General features: G+C 43.8%; 1 protein-coding gene across 3 annotated transcripts in view; it reads right to left on the reverse strand.

Annotated features, from left to right (window-relative positions):
* msi2b (musashi RNA-binding protein 2b) overlaps positions 1 to 16,268 on the reverse strand; it is a 204,590-nt gene that overhangs the window by 90,896 nt on the left and 97,426 nt on the right. For all 3 annotated transcript variants that reach the window (XM_030776712.1, XM_030776714.1, XM_030776713.1), the window contains exon 7: positions 7,523 to 7,571. In XM_030776712.1, coding sequence (XP_030632572.1) covers positions 7,523 to 7,571 — 49 coding nt within the window. The remainder of the gene's footprint in view (positions 1 to 7,522; positions 7,572 to 16,268) is intronic.

Genomic DNA, 16,268 nt, shown 5'->3' on the forward strand with positions numbered 1-16,268 from the left:
CCACATGGTCCTAACAGCCTCACAATCTGAGAGCCAGCTTACCAAAACTCAACACATTATTTCCTTGTCACTGTAATTAGCACGGCTGTGAGCGTCCCATTAGACGGGTCGGGGAAGGGAAAACGTGTGTGATTAGGTATGATATTTTCAATGACATTCCGTACCGAATGTTAATATCGGGACAAAGGAGACGGAATATATCTCCGCTCCATCCATCGAGGATATTAAAAGCTAATGTAGCCGGGAAGGGACGCGGCCCTTTTGAAAGCGTGCCAGAGGAGGTGAAGGTGTATCTAATTAGATTTACTCTCAGATCTCCGTCAGAGGAGAAGAGGGAGCATTGTGGACTCGGTAGAAATTGCAGCCATTACAGCGCGAAAGGCCAGAGTAAACCCGGCTCACCTTTGGCGGGTTTTAAAAGGCGTTGAGCGGATCAGCGCCTCTCATATTGTTTGCGCACTCGCCACAACATTATTGCTCCGCTCCGTTCTCTCTCAGTCAGCAGAACCGCGATACTGCCAGGAGAGGAGACGGATGATATGAAGACGACCGCCCGACGTACGCTCTTGTCGGAAACCGAAGTCAAACAGAAGCCTCTTTGCCGAGTACACTACTGGTGACACGCCTGAGGTCAAGAGCACTGTATGAGCACGCAGACGGAATACCTTAAGCCCAGAATATTCCAGGAAAAAAATAGGGTAGCCATGTTTAATCACAGAGTGGGCCTGACAATTAGTATGGTGTGCTGTGCTTAAACAAAGGCAACGACTTAAGGTGTGACAAAGTGACTGTCATCTTTCTATCTGTATTTCTTGCTTTTTTCTTTTTTAAAAACAGACTATTTTTCTTTCCGGTGTGGTAATACAGAGCGTAAGTAAGTTGAGATAACACTGAACGGGGTCTGCCCCCACAGAATGTTCCATGATGTTCCGTGAGATCTGTGGCAGTGTAAGGGAAACAATAACATTCACCAGATACAATAAAATGTCAATTTCCAGGCTCTCTTCAGAAAAATTCACACACACACACACACACACACACATAATCATTATCATCATTATTATTATTATCGTTGTTATTATTATTACTTGAATTGGTGCAAGGCTTTCGCTGAGAGACATCAGTTTTTGGGGGGGGGGGGGGGGGGGGGGGGTTTCGTGCCTGTGTCAGGTATGCGCAGGTTACAAGGTGGAATGTAAACTTGACTAAAGTGATGATGTCATCACAGTTGTTACCCTACATGTGCAATGCTGCAGCTGTCTTCATTATGGTCCGACTGGAACAGGAGGCTCTCCATCAGGTTATTCATCACAGAACACACTGTATGTACCAAGGCTGAGGCACCGTGCCTCTTCTGTGCTGTTAGAGTGTCCCATTCCGTTTTATTGAGATTACAGCAGCAAGGGATAATGTAAGGAAGAGAAAAATGAAGACTGGTAGCCTATTTATAGCGTCTCAGGGGTACACAAAAAACTAGTTTACCAGAGGGAGCTGGAGGGAAAACTAGTTTATGGGATGTGTTGACGACAGAAAGAGCGTGAGTCTGCCTGAGCTGTCAGAAAACGCCTGCCGCTCCTGGATCGTGTTTATTGATGTTATTTTATCTTTGCTTTTTTTTGCTGTTGTTGTTGGAAGCCCATGCTAAAACATCACTACAAAATGGTCCAGATTTAAAAGAGGATCAAGATTGACTTCTTCATGGCAAAAAAAAAGAAAAGAAACACATATGAACGAACGCCCTTCTGACGGTGACACTGGTCGTTGCTATGGAGATGTCACTCTTCAGGGACATCTTCATTAGGTTCAAGTGCAGCAGTTAGTTTTCAGCCACTGGGACCCAACGAGCTGACTCAGAGGTATAATTCAGTGGATTCTCCAGAACTGTTTCCACCTATTTTTGCATCATATTCATCAGTGAGGCTAATTGGGTCTCATCCCAAGATCTGGACATGACCCACGTCAGACAGGACATCTGTAAGAGACTGAAATGATAGAACTTATTCTCAAATAAGGGTTTATTTTCCACCCGGCTCCTTCATTACTGTTCTGTAGAAAATGGGGTTCTGATTACAAATATGGAGGGCAAAGGTCAAAAAGCTATTGTTTCGGCAAGCAGGATAACCCTCAGGAGCTGAGATGAACTGCTGGAAACACACAGACACACACATACACACACAAAGCATCTCTCCCAATCATCCCCCAGCTGTTAGCCAAGAGACTCCACTGACAATCAAACTCTTACCCTGCTCTATCTCTCTCTCTCTCTCTCTCTCTCTCTCTCTCTCTCTCTCTCTCTCCTCTCCAAAGTTTGTTGTAATCATAATCAAAGAGTAAACAGAGAGCGACAGCAGTTAAGAGGAGAAGATTTCTCACCTGCTGTTCGTAAATACATCTTCAACAATCAAGTCTCAAATTCTTTATTTTTTCTCCCCACAAGTTTGCTGAAAAGTTTAAGCTCAAAGTTGTTTAACATACACATGTGCCATTGCATATTTCCCTTAAAATGCAGTTGGCTGGACAAGCAGTGGGCCCATGGGATCAGATCTGGTGGTTAATCTGACACCCAAATAATCCTGTATACGGGTGATACTGCAATATGGACAGCATCCAGGGTGTTCCCATGGCAACACAGAACACACGCAAGCACAAACAGGCTGTGTGATTGGTTGGCAGATGAGAAAAGCCGTGACACTGACTAGGTCCTTGCAGCCGGTAGGAGCAGTGGTTTGTCCCTGATCCAGCGGTCTGTGGAAGGTAAGTGACCCGTCAGCTAAACACTGTAACCTTCAGTGTGCCCATGCTAGACAAAAATACCTGTGCCAGTCGACCTTTATAACACACAGCCTTCTGCAAAAGTCCTGCTGCACTCAGCCAAAGTCAGCAGGGAATCCAGCTTTACCCTGCTGTGATCGTTACCATCAGCGACAACACTGCCATCATCATCATCATCATCATCATCAGCATTATCATCATCATCATCATCATCAGCCTCAGCATCGTCATCACGGTGTGAACTGTTTAAGATTCTCCTTTAATACTGTAGGGTTTGAAGTGCTGTGAGACTCCTCTGGGCCGGTTTGCTGTCCTGATGTCCGTGGGCAGTCATTGATTACTGAGTGAAATGCATCAGCTGTTTAGTTACATCACAACTGGACCATCAAACCCTCATAGCATTGTCAATGCACTGTGTCACTCTGCCTTTACTCACATTACAGAGATGCAGAAAGGCACTTTTCCTTTTTAGTTCCACTGTAGAGTGGCCAAAAAATTAAATAAACAATAACGATAATGTAAGCTTTTCAAATGATGTTTATTAACTTCTCATGATTTTGAATAATAGTGAATAATATCTTCATGCATCAATAAATACTCAGCTTAAACGAAACATTTGTTATTGATGGTTAGCACAAATCAAAAAATAAATGAAAATCATAATGATCCACCATATAAATTACTCAAAAATGCTGAGTATGAAAGATTACACATACACAATCATTTCCTTTAAAAGCAGTTCATTCATGCACAAGAATACTCACACACTGAAACACACACACACACACACACACACACACAGATAAAAACATATATCAAATGTCCCCACTGTTACTTACACACACACACACAGACACACACACACACAGCAAGCACTGGTCAACTATGCAGGGGGGGAAAAGGCATTTTCCTGCGAGAGGAAGCTCTGCTTACACAGCCTATTAAATAACAGTCAGACAGGGCATTAGCCGATGGGTGGTCGAATGTGTCCAACCACACTGTGCCACTCTCTCTCGTTTTATTCCACTAAACCACCCCACAGAGAACTGGGGGCCCATCTCTCTTTATGACAGATGGAAAAAAAAAACAACAAAAAAAAACAAACGCTATAATACAAAGCTTATTTAACAGATACACAAGGTTAAGATATTTAATGTTAAAAGCGTCAAACGTCAAAAACAGCACTGTTGTGAGGTCCTGTGAGCCACTGTTGTGGAGAGATGGTATTTATATGTGGATTGTGCCTTTAAGGGTATTTGAACTCACTGAGGGGAATTGGTTCTTTCACTAAAATCTAAAAGGTGTCTGTCTGAAGAGAAGAGTAACTATTGGAACAGATCAGAAGAGAATTGTGTTATCTGGTGTACAACCAGCTTCTCACACAAAGATGCTATTCTTCCTCCCTGCATGTAGCACAGATGTGAGAATATTCACTAGAGAGTTCCTCAGCTACAGGACAAAGACACAGAGAGAGAGAGAGATAGTGAATACGAGAGAGAGATAGAGAGAGAGAGCGAGAGAGAGTGAACGAGAAAGAGAGAGAGAGAGAGAGAGAGAGAGAGAGAGAGAGAGAGAGAGAGAGAGAGAGCGCACAAGAAAACCTGGTAATTCATGGGGAGGGAAGAGAGAGAGAGAGACAGACAGACAGACAGGTAGTATGTGTGCAGTTCCACTCTGAAGTAATGTTGAGCTTACACTATGACCCCACCCACTCTAATTTATGGTCATACGACAACTCTCAGGCTTCCTCCAATCAGCTCCATTTCAACTCCAATCACTCTTATTTGCCATTGTAAACACCACCCTTCCCTTCCAAAAGCTATCCCAACAACCCCAGCAAAGACAATCCCAGTATGGTTTAGACTGCATCAGAGAGAAAGAGGGCAAAAAAGATTGAAAAAAAACCATCCTCTGTTTTTTTCTCGTTTCTCTGGCCTTCTGCCTTTCTCAGTACAACAGATATTTGCCATCCAAACCATTCACTGGAGTGACACAAGCTATTAAAGTCACGACCTTGAACGACCTTGTTCAGCGGCAGCTGAAATTCAAAAGCGGATTGAGCTGCTTGACAATGGTACCCAGTTGTGTGTATTTAAACTGCTAAATAAACAGAGTCAAACCCTTCCACAAACAGTAATGAGATTTGCTGTTATGAATCACTATTGTAAGGTTGACTTTGGTGTCTTTGGTGGACTCTGGCCATTTTGCTTTTCTTTTGTGAGCATATTTACCAGTTATATTATTAATACCACTGAGAACTCCTGACCTTGCTGCACACATCTGGTGTATGATAAAAATAAGGAAACAAACCAAGCAAAAGCTGAGCAATGAAAACTCCTTAACTGTAGTTCAAACTTTCTCCTGATTCAAACAAAAGTCTGGTTTCTCCAAAAACAAATAAACATATTAATAAAATGTTAGTGCGTTGTTTCCGTAGACACGGATGCGTTGCCCTCGGGGAGTATTTACAACCTCTGTTCGTGCAGGCATAACGGAGGCTATGGAACGGGAGGGAACTCATCTTGGATAGTGTGGGGAAAACGCTGAGGGACTTTAGCTCTGCGAGCATGTTTGCACGATGCAGCTCAAATCCCCGTGGCCTGCCTGACACCATCCTTCTCTACAAAGCTAATCACAAAGAGAGAACGAAAACATATTCAAACATAGCCTTTACTTCATAAAACCTGTTCCAAAGAAATTGAAAAAGTTCAACTTAATTTAACTTGATCTTTTGTGACAACTATGAATGTTTAACAAACATTTTAGGGAGTGGAGCCCCCACCCGTTTTAATACAATGTGTGTTAAAATACAATTGGCCATGATTGGGAGAACTGTCCTTTACACAGCTGCTGGTACAGAAAAGAGAGGAAAAGAGAGGAAGCAAGTGTGAGCATGTATTTTTTTGTGTGCAATTGTGTGTGTGTGTGTGTGTACATGTTTGTGGGTGTGCATGTGTGTATATGTGTGTGTGTACACGTGTGTGTGTGTGTGTGTGAGCCAAGGAGCAGACAGTCTTCTCTATCTGTTACTCTCTATGACTGACAGGTGTTCCAAGACTGACTGAACACTACCAGAAGCTCTTGACACACACACACACACACACAAACACACATATACCTCCCTCAGCCGGGGAATCACATACACACACACACCACATACAAACACACATATACCTCCCTCAGCCAGGGATTCACACACACATAAACACGCATGTACCTCCCTCAGCTAGGGAATATATCTTTTCTCTCTCTGTCTCTCTCACACACGCAACATATGCGCACACGCACACACACACACACACACACACACACAAACACACAACAGCCTCCATAAGATCAGACTGTACACAAACTGTCTCCAGTCACACAAAGCACTCTGCACTGCCGTTACATTCCCTGTCTCCAGTCACACAAAGCACTCTGCACTGCCGTTACATTCCCTGTCTCCAGTCACACAAAGCACTCTGCACTGCCGTTACATTCCCTGTCTCCAGTCACACAAAGCACTCTGCACTGCCGTTACATTCCCTGTCTCCAGTCACACAAAGACCAGCTCTTACACACCAGGCACTGAATCACGCTCAGGTCCTTGAGGCTGGGAACCAGGTACCTTCAGCTGAGACCTCACTTGTTTAAAACCTGCTAACTGTTCAAGGCTCAACTGGTGCTCTTTTCATTTCTTTTTTCTTTCTCCTTTTTTGCTCTCTCTCTCTCTATCCTGAACCAGCGCTTGGCTTTGCAAAGTCCTCCTCTTTGGAAAGAAGCCTCCCCTCGGAGCCAGATTAAGAGCTGATAAAAAAACCCCAGAAACACCTGCTATGACGTAGATTGTTATCAGCTCTTATTAAGAGAAAAGAGCTCTGGAACCCTTTCGCCCAGTTAATTCCACTGGCAAAGGACAACACAAACAACAACAACAACAAGAACAGGAATAGGTGGTCCAATCATTATGGCTCTGAGCGCATCGCGTGCCTTCCCAAGATTCCACAGGCACGGGAATGTGAGATTGCAAAACATCCCGCATAGAGTAAGAGAGCGGGATAATCAAATTTAGAGAGAGCGGATTGGTTGTCGCGGAATTTCTCTGCGCCTTTATTGGGCGAGATTCAATTTGACCTTCCGGGGGTAGAGTGAGACGTGTAATGTAATGATACAATATAGCAATGAGAGGCAACGGTCTTGTGTATCCTAAGAGACACTGCTCCGCTCTGACATACAGACTTCTCCAACAGGCCTCCCTCTCTCTCTCCCTCCTCAGCACATCCCGTTCTGTTCCCATCCATAAAAACACAGCAGCTTCACAGCACAGACATCCTCACAGCCGACCCCGCTGGGCACTGAAGATCAATATTCAAATGCCGCATTTTTCACTTCTTTTTTATTTAGCATGTCTTTATACTTCTTTGTTTCTCAAACCATTTGTTCATTTTTAAGTCCTTACATTTTTAATATTTCGAAAATTATGTTATTTTGACTCCACAACATTTTCAGACTTTGCAAAAAGTATGGTTAGCTTTTCACCATTGTAGAATGTGTTGTCAAACAAAAAAAATGAATTGAGGAGTTTAAGCTCCTCAATTCATGAAGTTTAAGCTCTCAAAAATGAATCAAAACACTCTACAAAGACTGTTTTGAATAAAACATAAGCACTGTAAAAACTAAAGTAATTTTTAAAAGGTGATACATTGAAATATTTATATTCATTGTCCACTCCTGCAAACACGCACAAAAAGACAGAATGTTCTCTTACCTCTGTGTCTGTTTGTAGTTTTATCAAACATAAGCATGGCATCTTCTACCTGTAAGAGAACACAGAGATATGTTTTAAGTGCCTTCAGATGGGTAGAGGCAGCAGGCCAGCACACACACACACACACACACACACACACACACGCACGCACGCACGCACGGACACACACGTGCGCGTGCACGGATATGAGATGCTGTCCCTGGTACTGTCTCTGGAATCCCAAGGTGAACATACACTGACCCTGAGAAACGACCTCAAACCGAGAGGGAACACACACAGAGTCTGTAAGGACACCTGTCAGGGCATACTCAACCATGACCATCATATTCTCTCTCTTACACACACACGCACACGCACACACTCTTCAGAGGTTCCTGCTCTCTAGAGATTAGAGTCCTTGTGCAAGCTGCTGTCACAGAAACACAGTCCTTTTACAAAAGAATCCATTCCTCTGCTTCAGCAGGAACACCACCACCCATCACTATTCATCTGTGTCCATTACATACATTATGGCTACTATCTGCCTAATGCACACACACACACACACACACCCTTTACCCATGCCCAACGCTAGAGAGCAGCACCCTAATCCTGAATTAATGTCCACCTATCACAGCGGAGCGTTAATGCTTGAGGTTAGGACAAGGGATATTATATTAACACCTTCAAAGATCAAGCAAATGGTTTCATTAATCAGCGATACAATGGTACCATGCATTCTTATCATGGCGTCATCTTATAAGGAAGTCATAGACTGGGCCATTGTCTTTCTCCATATCTAGGTAACCATCCAGGGACCGGGGAAGATACAGAGAAACAGGGAGGAATCACGGGTGTTGTTTCTGAAACAGGGTATGATGGGAAGAGACAGCCCCTGAGCTAGGCTCATATGTAACTGTCCATCCTCATTAAAAACCGCCGCGGCCAGGCTAGCATAGCGTCATCTGCTCCTCGGTCCTCAAACGTTGTCTAAGCCTCCACCGTCAACCGTCAATGTCCCTGTAATATTACTCCTACACTACAGCCAGGCAACCTCATTTCTCTTTCTTTTCTCTACCTGTCTCTCCCTCTGATTTTTTTCCTTCTCTCTACCTCATGTCGTGGTCAGCGGTGGTAGAGCCCTTCCCTCCGAGGAGCTGTCTCTCCCCTTTCCCTCTCCCACCATCTCTCTATATTTTGCACTAGCGCTCTCATTCGCTCTGTCTCGCTTTCTCTCCCCTTACTCCTCCCTTTGTGTGTCTACCCCTGACTCGGGTTTTTTATTCATTTACTTTTTTTTTAAAAATGAAAGTGCCAATTCTATTCATACTGCTGGCTATAAATAGTGGCTTTATCTTTTCATTGTCACCTTTAACAGTCCTAACAAAGACATGTTATTGAAGGAATAGCCATGTTTCCATAAAGCACTGGTCTTTCCTCCCGAGGGCTTCACATAGAATGGCAGAGAGTGCAAACGCATGCAGACGTCACGCTTCAATTTCTCCTCCGCTGGGCTCTGGACCACCGCTGTCCATTCAGCCCTTTCAATGGGGAGAAAAAAAAGAAAGGAAAAGAAAAAAGAAAAAAAAAATCAGGGAGGCATTCTTTCCAGAGTGAACCTAACCTCTCAGCCTTCATCAGATCTTTGGATAAGGAGCTCTTCTTCAGGGCACACAGACACACACACACACACACACACAAACATAACGGCACACAAAGGTAAGCGAAGTCCCTCACTGAGGCTGAGACAAATCTCTAACCCCTTTCTCTTTTCTCCTCCTTTTCTGAAGAGAGAGAAAGGCTCAAAGGATAATGGATGTCTCTTTGGCATGTAAGGGGGCAGGTGGCCCAGACAGATAACTCCGTCTTTTTCATATGGAGATGGAAGAGAGAGAGAGAGAGAGAGAAAGGTAAGAGAGGAAAAAACTGATACTTGGAGAGCATAAAAAGCCTTCTCCTGCAAGTGCTCAACCCTCATCCTTATTCTAAGAAATTCGGTGGCGCCTTCGCAAGTCAGAGAGGGACCTTTGCTTGGAACGGGGCAAGAGGGGGGAACTTTCTGGAATAGTGTGGATAATCTTGGTGTAAGCAAGGCGAGGCTGTGGTGCGTTGAAAACAGGCCTGACCTTTTGCTTGTTAGCTCCTGGTCCTCATGGCCAGTCACAGGGAGGAGGGGAGGGGAGGGGAGGGGAAGGGAGGAGAGGGGAGACAGGGCCACGGAGAGAGACTGCGTCTCCGGGCCCCGTGGCGCTGATCGATTGCAAAACGCCACTTTAGCCGCCATTTGCACAGGCTGCTCTCGCGCCGCTGACAGCCGCTCCTAATGCTTTCAGATGTGTGGGGGAATTAATTAGCCATCAAGAGCCAGAGAGAGAGAGAGAGAGAGAGAGAGAGAGAGAGAGAGAGGCTCTCTCACTTTTCACTTTTGTCAAAGTGAAGTCTGGGCCTTGAACACTGTTTAAAACCCCCCCTCCATCAGACCCCATCAGTGTTTTCGGGATGTTTTCGTCGTTATACACCATTGCCATTAACTGACCAAAAAAACATCGCTCTTTCCACTCCTCGGCGACTCCGCTAACGTCTCGTATGTGCAGAACCCCGGGCGCGGTGACTAATGCCGTAATAACGCGGGTTTTATTATGAGCATATACCAGACAGGTCCTGTCTGGGCCGCCATAAAACTGCTCTTAAACGTAGTTTGTGAAACCCAAGTGTTCGTTGGCGTGGGGCGAGGGGCTGAGATTTAGGCCACTTATTAAGAGGGGGACCATACACCCCCCACCCCCTCCCTTCACCACTTTATGATCTTTGCCTGCGGATTTATTATAAAACAAAACTCAGCACTGGCGCTGACAAAAGCACTGCTACCAAAATGATGTTCAACTTGAAAATGTGCATCCACATGTCAGACTGAAAATGTCCCTTAAAAAACGAGGCAAAATGCAAATTCATACAGCGAGAGTCTGTCTTTGAATAACTTAAGCACCTCCAAAAAAACACAGGGTAAGCCACATCATAATAAACTGTCTTCAAAAAAAAAAACTTTTAAGGTTTACAGTAAAAACAAGCAATTTAACTTGGCACAACTCTAACAGCAGTCTCTCCATTACAAGTGGCTTTGGTCCAATCTGACACTCCCTGTCAGATTCTCTCTAGCGGTTGTGCAAAGTTACCTGACAAAATTTTTTTATTTGTGTCAAAGAGTATAATTGGAAAAACTGGGGCCTGTTTTTTTTTTTTGTATCAAATCCAAAATATATCAGTTGAAGACACGAGGGAATACCTGACTGTAGATACACAGCCTAGCACATGGAGATTGTGTTCACATCCAGATGCAGGAGCGCGAGAAGGCAATCCAACACTTGCTTAAATTTCTGCCGCCACCTGGGAAAGGTATCACTCCCTAATCATTTGACTAGACACAAAATTTCTCCGAGTCCCCTTCTTCTCATATCAAACAGGAACAAACGTCCATCATGCGTGACAGAAATATAAAAAAATGCAGTAAGAGAGCTTTTTAATCAGACACACTGAATTATTTATCGGGAGACAAAAACATCAATATGCCCGACGACTGGAAGCGTTTTCACGGAGCACAGACAACCGGAGCGAATTTAAGACACGTCCTAACGCGAAGTGACAGCTGTTTAAGCGAACTGCAGCCTGATCATTTTCACGTCCTCTCGCTGAAGGGGAACTCGGAGTTGTCCCTCAATCACCGTCCAACACGTAACAGTAATACCACATATTTGCAAAACATTTTATATTAAATGTAGATTGAAAAGGGGATCTGTATCATCCATTGGGGTGCAAACTTCATTCTGAGATCTACAGAAGTCAGAGAAAATCACAGAAAATCTAGAAAGTTCTGGATCTTTGTCCTAGCCTGTATGACAGATGCGCGAGATCCTCAAGGATCGATCGCTTGATTAGCTATGAGAGACGTTTGAACACATCTCCGTGATTCATCACGGGAGAGCCTGTGCCGGCAAACAAACAAACCGCCGATGAAAAATAAACAGTATCTGCGGAGGAAATGGATATTCAAAAGGCAAGTCTCATTTGACAAAACATTGCGGAACAGAGAACGAAGGTAGGGGACGTATATTTGCATAACAGAATTGGAAATGACTGCCAATGTCAGATCACCACCTACTCGCTCATCTCCAACACTCAGCCTCAAGCACCTATATTCTCCACGAACGTTTGTTCGCTCGTGTGCCGTTCGTGTATGTAGGAAATCGGTACCGCGGGACCGCAGGGCAAAATGTCTCTCAAGGACAGTGGACTACGTTCCTTCACTCGTATTTTTGTTCACTCTCGGAAACAAAACAGGTCCAATCTGGACTATAAAACCACTGGAAAGCAAGCGCTGTCTGTCAGCTATGACTTGAACACAGAGACACACTCCGTTCATTTTTTAGTGCTGGTGATTAAACACTGTGCTCTGGGCCATGCGATTCTCTGCGGGAAAACAACACAATTAATGTAGATGGGGATCAAAACAACACAATAAAAAAGTCAGGATGCCCTTAAAAATAAATCTCCACACAAGACGCAAGGGGAATGTGGGAGAAATAGAGAGGCGTGCTCTCTCATTGACAACAAGGTTAATTCACAGCGCCGAGTTAGCAGCCATGCTATATATACTGAAGTCACATCGCGGTACACTGAGCTGTGTCATGCTACCTCTGTACTGTAAACGTTCAGTTGCACACCAAGTGTGCACTTGTAACAAATATCTTTGATATGAGATTCCAGAGCGGAAAAAACCCACATAGTTCATGTTTTTGAGTGCCTCTGTGACATTGATCAGATTTAGTTTCAGAATCTTGACAGAATTGAAACCCCTGTGGATATCTGTGAATCTATTGGTCTCCATATCAAAGTTTTCGTTCAGTAAAGGACTCAGAAAAAATCAAGAATTTACAACACACATTGAGACCTGAGCTCATCGATTATCAAGCGAGTTGTGTGGAGGTCAGTGAAGGATGGGTTAATGCTATACAAACACACAAACTGCAGTGTACAAACATTCATATCATCCACTGTATCTGTATCCCCTAGTGGAAATTCCAGTTGAAAAACCAGTAGCTAGTCTATTGGGATGAACTGGTCTCTAATGGTCTGTACTGGTTTCAATTCGTTCAGATTCTAATGGTTTGCCTATACAGAGATAATCATTTACCTCAGACACCGTGCTCCTGTTCACCCTTAATAAATAAATAAATAAATAAATAAACAGATAGATAGATAGATAGATAGATAGACAGATAGATAGATAGATAGATAGATAGATAGAAATAAAATAAAATAAAATAAAATAAAGTAAATAAATAAATGAATAAATAAATAAATAAGGGAAGAGAACGGTTAGTGGGTGACATTCTCCCCAGCACTAGTTCCCAGCCCTGTTTTGCAGGGGTCAATAAACGGTCATTTCTGTTACAGGCGTAAAGCCAGGCCAAGCTCAGCTCTCCGCTCAAGCGTCAAATGTATTCTCTACTTTAAAGTGTTTTAGTAACACACACCACCACCAGACAAAAAAAAGGAAAAAAAAAACTGCCACAGTGGCCGTAAAGAGAGAGAGAGAGAGAGAGAAGACAGACCTTTGTCAAATATGTCTTAATGTGAGAGAGTCAAATATAGGCTTAATATGTCCTAGAAACTACCATAGCTCTGTGTCCTTTTGTTCTGTTAACACAGTTTTCTGTGATGACTCTCAGCTGTGATTCTGCTCTGTCAAATCTCAGTGTTAACTGTACTCTCACATACACTCATTGTCATGAGTGTATCAAGTGAGAGTTACATAGTAGTAGTCAAAACCGGCAATCCGCTGCATCCATGTCATGACACTCTAGCACAGTACATCTGTGTCAGTTTTGGCTCATTTTATACCTTTTACAGTGGAACTTTCAATGACTATTATGATGACCAAAACATTCGTTAGAGTCTCATCACCAGCCACACCCACACAGACTCTTATGAATCGGTAACAGACCTCTTTCTGAATCTGTCTCTGTGTGTATCATCACTGTTATATGTACACTGTGCTGCCCATCTTTACCCTGGCTTTTCTTATGTTTGGCTTGCAGAGATGAATGAATTACTCTGTACTTGAATTAAGCAGTGCTTCTATTCTTCTGTTACTACAAAGAGTACTGGGACAGAGCCAAAGACTCCCATAGTCCATTATATAGTCATCTCCTGGTTGTCTGGAAAGCAGAATCTCTAGCTGGGTTCTTGAGAGAGAGTGAGCGAGTGTGTGAGAGAGAGAGAGGGAGAGAGAGAGAGTGTGAGAGCCTCTGTGTACACGCGCACACGCGTGCATGTGCGCATGTGTAAGTGTGAGTGTAAGAGAGAGTTTGTGTGTGTGTGAGAGAGAGAGAAAGAGAGTGAGAGAGAGTATGTGTTGTGTGTGTGAGTGAGAGAGAGAGAGAGAGAGAGAGTGAGTGTGTGTGTGTGTGTGTAAGTGTGTGTGTCTGAGCATGTAAGAGAGAGAGAGAAAGAGAGCGAGAGAGAGTGTGTGTTGTGTGTGTGAGTGTGAGAGAGAGAGAGAGTGAGTGTGTGTGTGTGTGTGTGTAAGTGTGTGTGTCTGAGCATGTAAGAGAGAGAGAGAAAGAGAGAGAGAGAGAGAGTGTGTGTGTGTGTGTGTGCGTGAGAGAGAGAGAGAGAGAGCGAGAGAGAGAAAAAGAAAGAGAGAGAGGATGAGATAGTGTGTGTCTGAGAGAGAACACACTACCTCTAAACACCAGCAGCTGCCCCAGAGGCAATCCTGCTCCGTGCGGCGTAAGGCAGAGGATTATTCGCCCTTCGTTATCCTCTCATCAGCACTTGGCCGTGTCACTCTTAACACGCCCAGAATGTAAATATATGTAAATCCATGCACTTAAATGACAGTCTAAGGATGAGGAGCAGATGAGATTAGGTTGAGAAGATGGCTTTTGCAGTCTGCCCCCCGCCCCTCCCCGTCCCGTCCAATAAGCTCATTTTACCCTTAAAAGGTTTAATTATCGAAAGCATTTCACTTGAACACAGCACACAGAGCCCTCGGCTAAAATCCCGGGCAAGTTCCGCTGTGCGCTTTACGCGTTTGTCGATACGAATGAACGAGGACTTGGTCAAAATTCATACGCTCTCAAAACATTTATTACTGGAGGAAAAGAAAAGACAAAGCTTGCTAATGTGTCTGTAATGATGTATCGGCGTGAATTAAGAAGAGCTTCACTGGTGTTGTTGCTCTTAGAAATGACTTGCCAAGCTGTCGTATAATTACTGTTCAAATTTGACTTTTGCTGGAGCCAAACGCGCAGTGGGATGAAACGAAAACAACGCCGGCGATGAGAACAATATACCATCAATCCAGTATCCATCCAAATACAACACACAGCTTACTTATTTGTCTGTTTGTTTGTTTATTTATTTATTTGTTTTTAAGCCTACCAGCAGCAGTGGAATAGCAGGCCACATACCAGCAAGGAGACTTTGAGACATCTAAACGCATCATTTCCTGAACGTCACCTTGGCAAGCAGCTCCACCTCACTCTGCTTCCTGGTCAGCCTTTCTGCATTTATAAACAGGCTCACGTCGGGCCGCAGCCGCTTACTGGAATTTATTGTGTCCGCTGGCTTTGCGGAACGGGATTAGTAATCCGATCCTGAAACACAAAGCGCCTGCCCTTTGCTTAACCCAGGCTAACAGAGAGATGGACTTTCACTTTTCTTTCTCTTTTTTCCCCCCCTTCCACATCCTCTCACTTTTGACATGTTGATGGACACCACAGACAACAGCTCTTCCAGACAACTGAACACATATCACATTCTATCTTCTAGTGGCTGCTAAACACAAAAGCTTTCTCACCACCTGAACACAACACACACAAAAGCTTTCTGAATACACTTTTGAGTCATAATCCATAAAAATCAGAGAAGTGTGGTACCACATTACAGACAAATGTCAAAAGCACTCATGCTTTATTTTAGGGAATTCAACTGCGATCTTGTGCAAAGAATTTTACAGCAGTCAGTGTTTAAAAATCTAATTCTCAACACATTTTAGCAATTTAACTTAACCTTTTTTATCTATTTAACACATTTTGGAATTCACTGTGTATGTAAAGGTTTGGCTGCATTATGATTTGACTTGGAGTTGAAAATCACCTCTGTTCTGTGGGTTTCAAACAGGATAACACGCTATGACTTTTATAATTTAGTCATCACAAAATACTGCTTATGGATTCTGCCTGGATCTCCTCCTTCTTATTTACTTTCTGGAGGGGACACTTGTATTCCTCTGTGAGCAAAGAATTTGAATGCTCTGTCTAGAGTAGTTCACCAAAAAAAATGTTTTAAAATCGGCCAGGAAAGACAGGTGATGGCCAAAAGAGAGAGGAAAAACTCTTCCTCTCTCTCTCTCTCTCTTTCTGGTCCCTTTGAATATTCATGAGCTCCACACGCATCACAATGCTTTGAGTCAGAATGCAAGCTCATGCAAAGCAAGTTCCAGAGGGATGGATCATAGCACACTTCCAAACTCCATGGCAACCGCTGCCCACAGACCCCACCTACTTCCCGACGCATGGAAAGTGAGAGTTGGACCTGCAGCCTGAGACGGGCTGTGTTAGGAGAGACCGGCCCGAGGAACAGGGGAAGCAGGTGACAGCGCGGTGCATCATTACAGCTGTCAGCCCTTGGCATGGCGGAAAAACGACCCCTCCGCATCCGTGACAACTGATCCGACAAGATTTATACGCGCAATCCCAAAAGC

The sequence above is a fragment of the Chanos chanos genome, chromosome 6 (assembly GCF_902362185.1).
Source record: "Chanos chanos chromosome 6, fChaCha1.1, whole genome shotgun sequence".
NCBI lineage: Eukaryota > Metazoa > Chordata > Actinopteri > Gonorynchiformes > Chanidae > Chanos > Chanos chanos.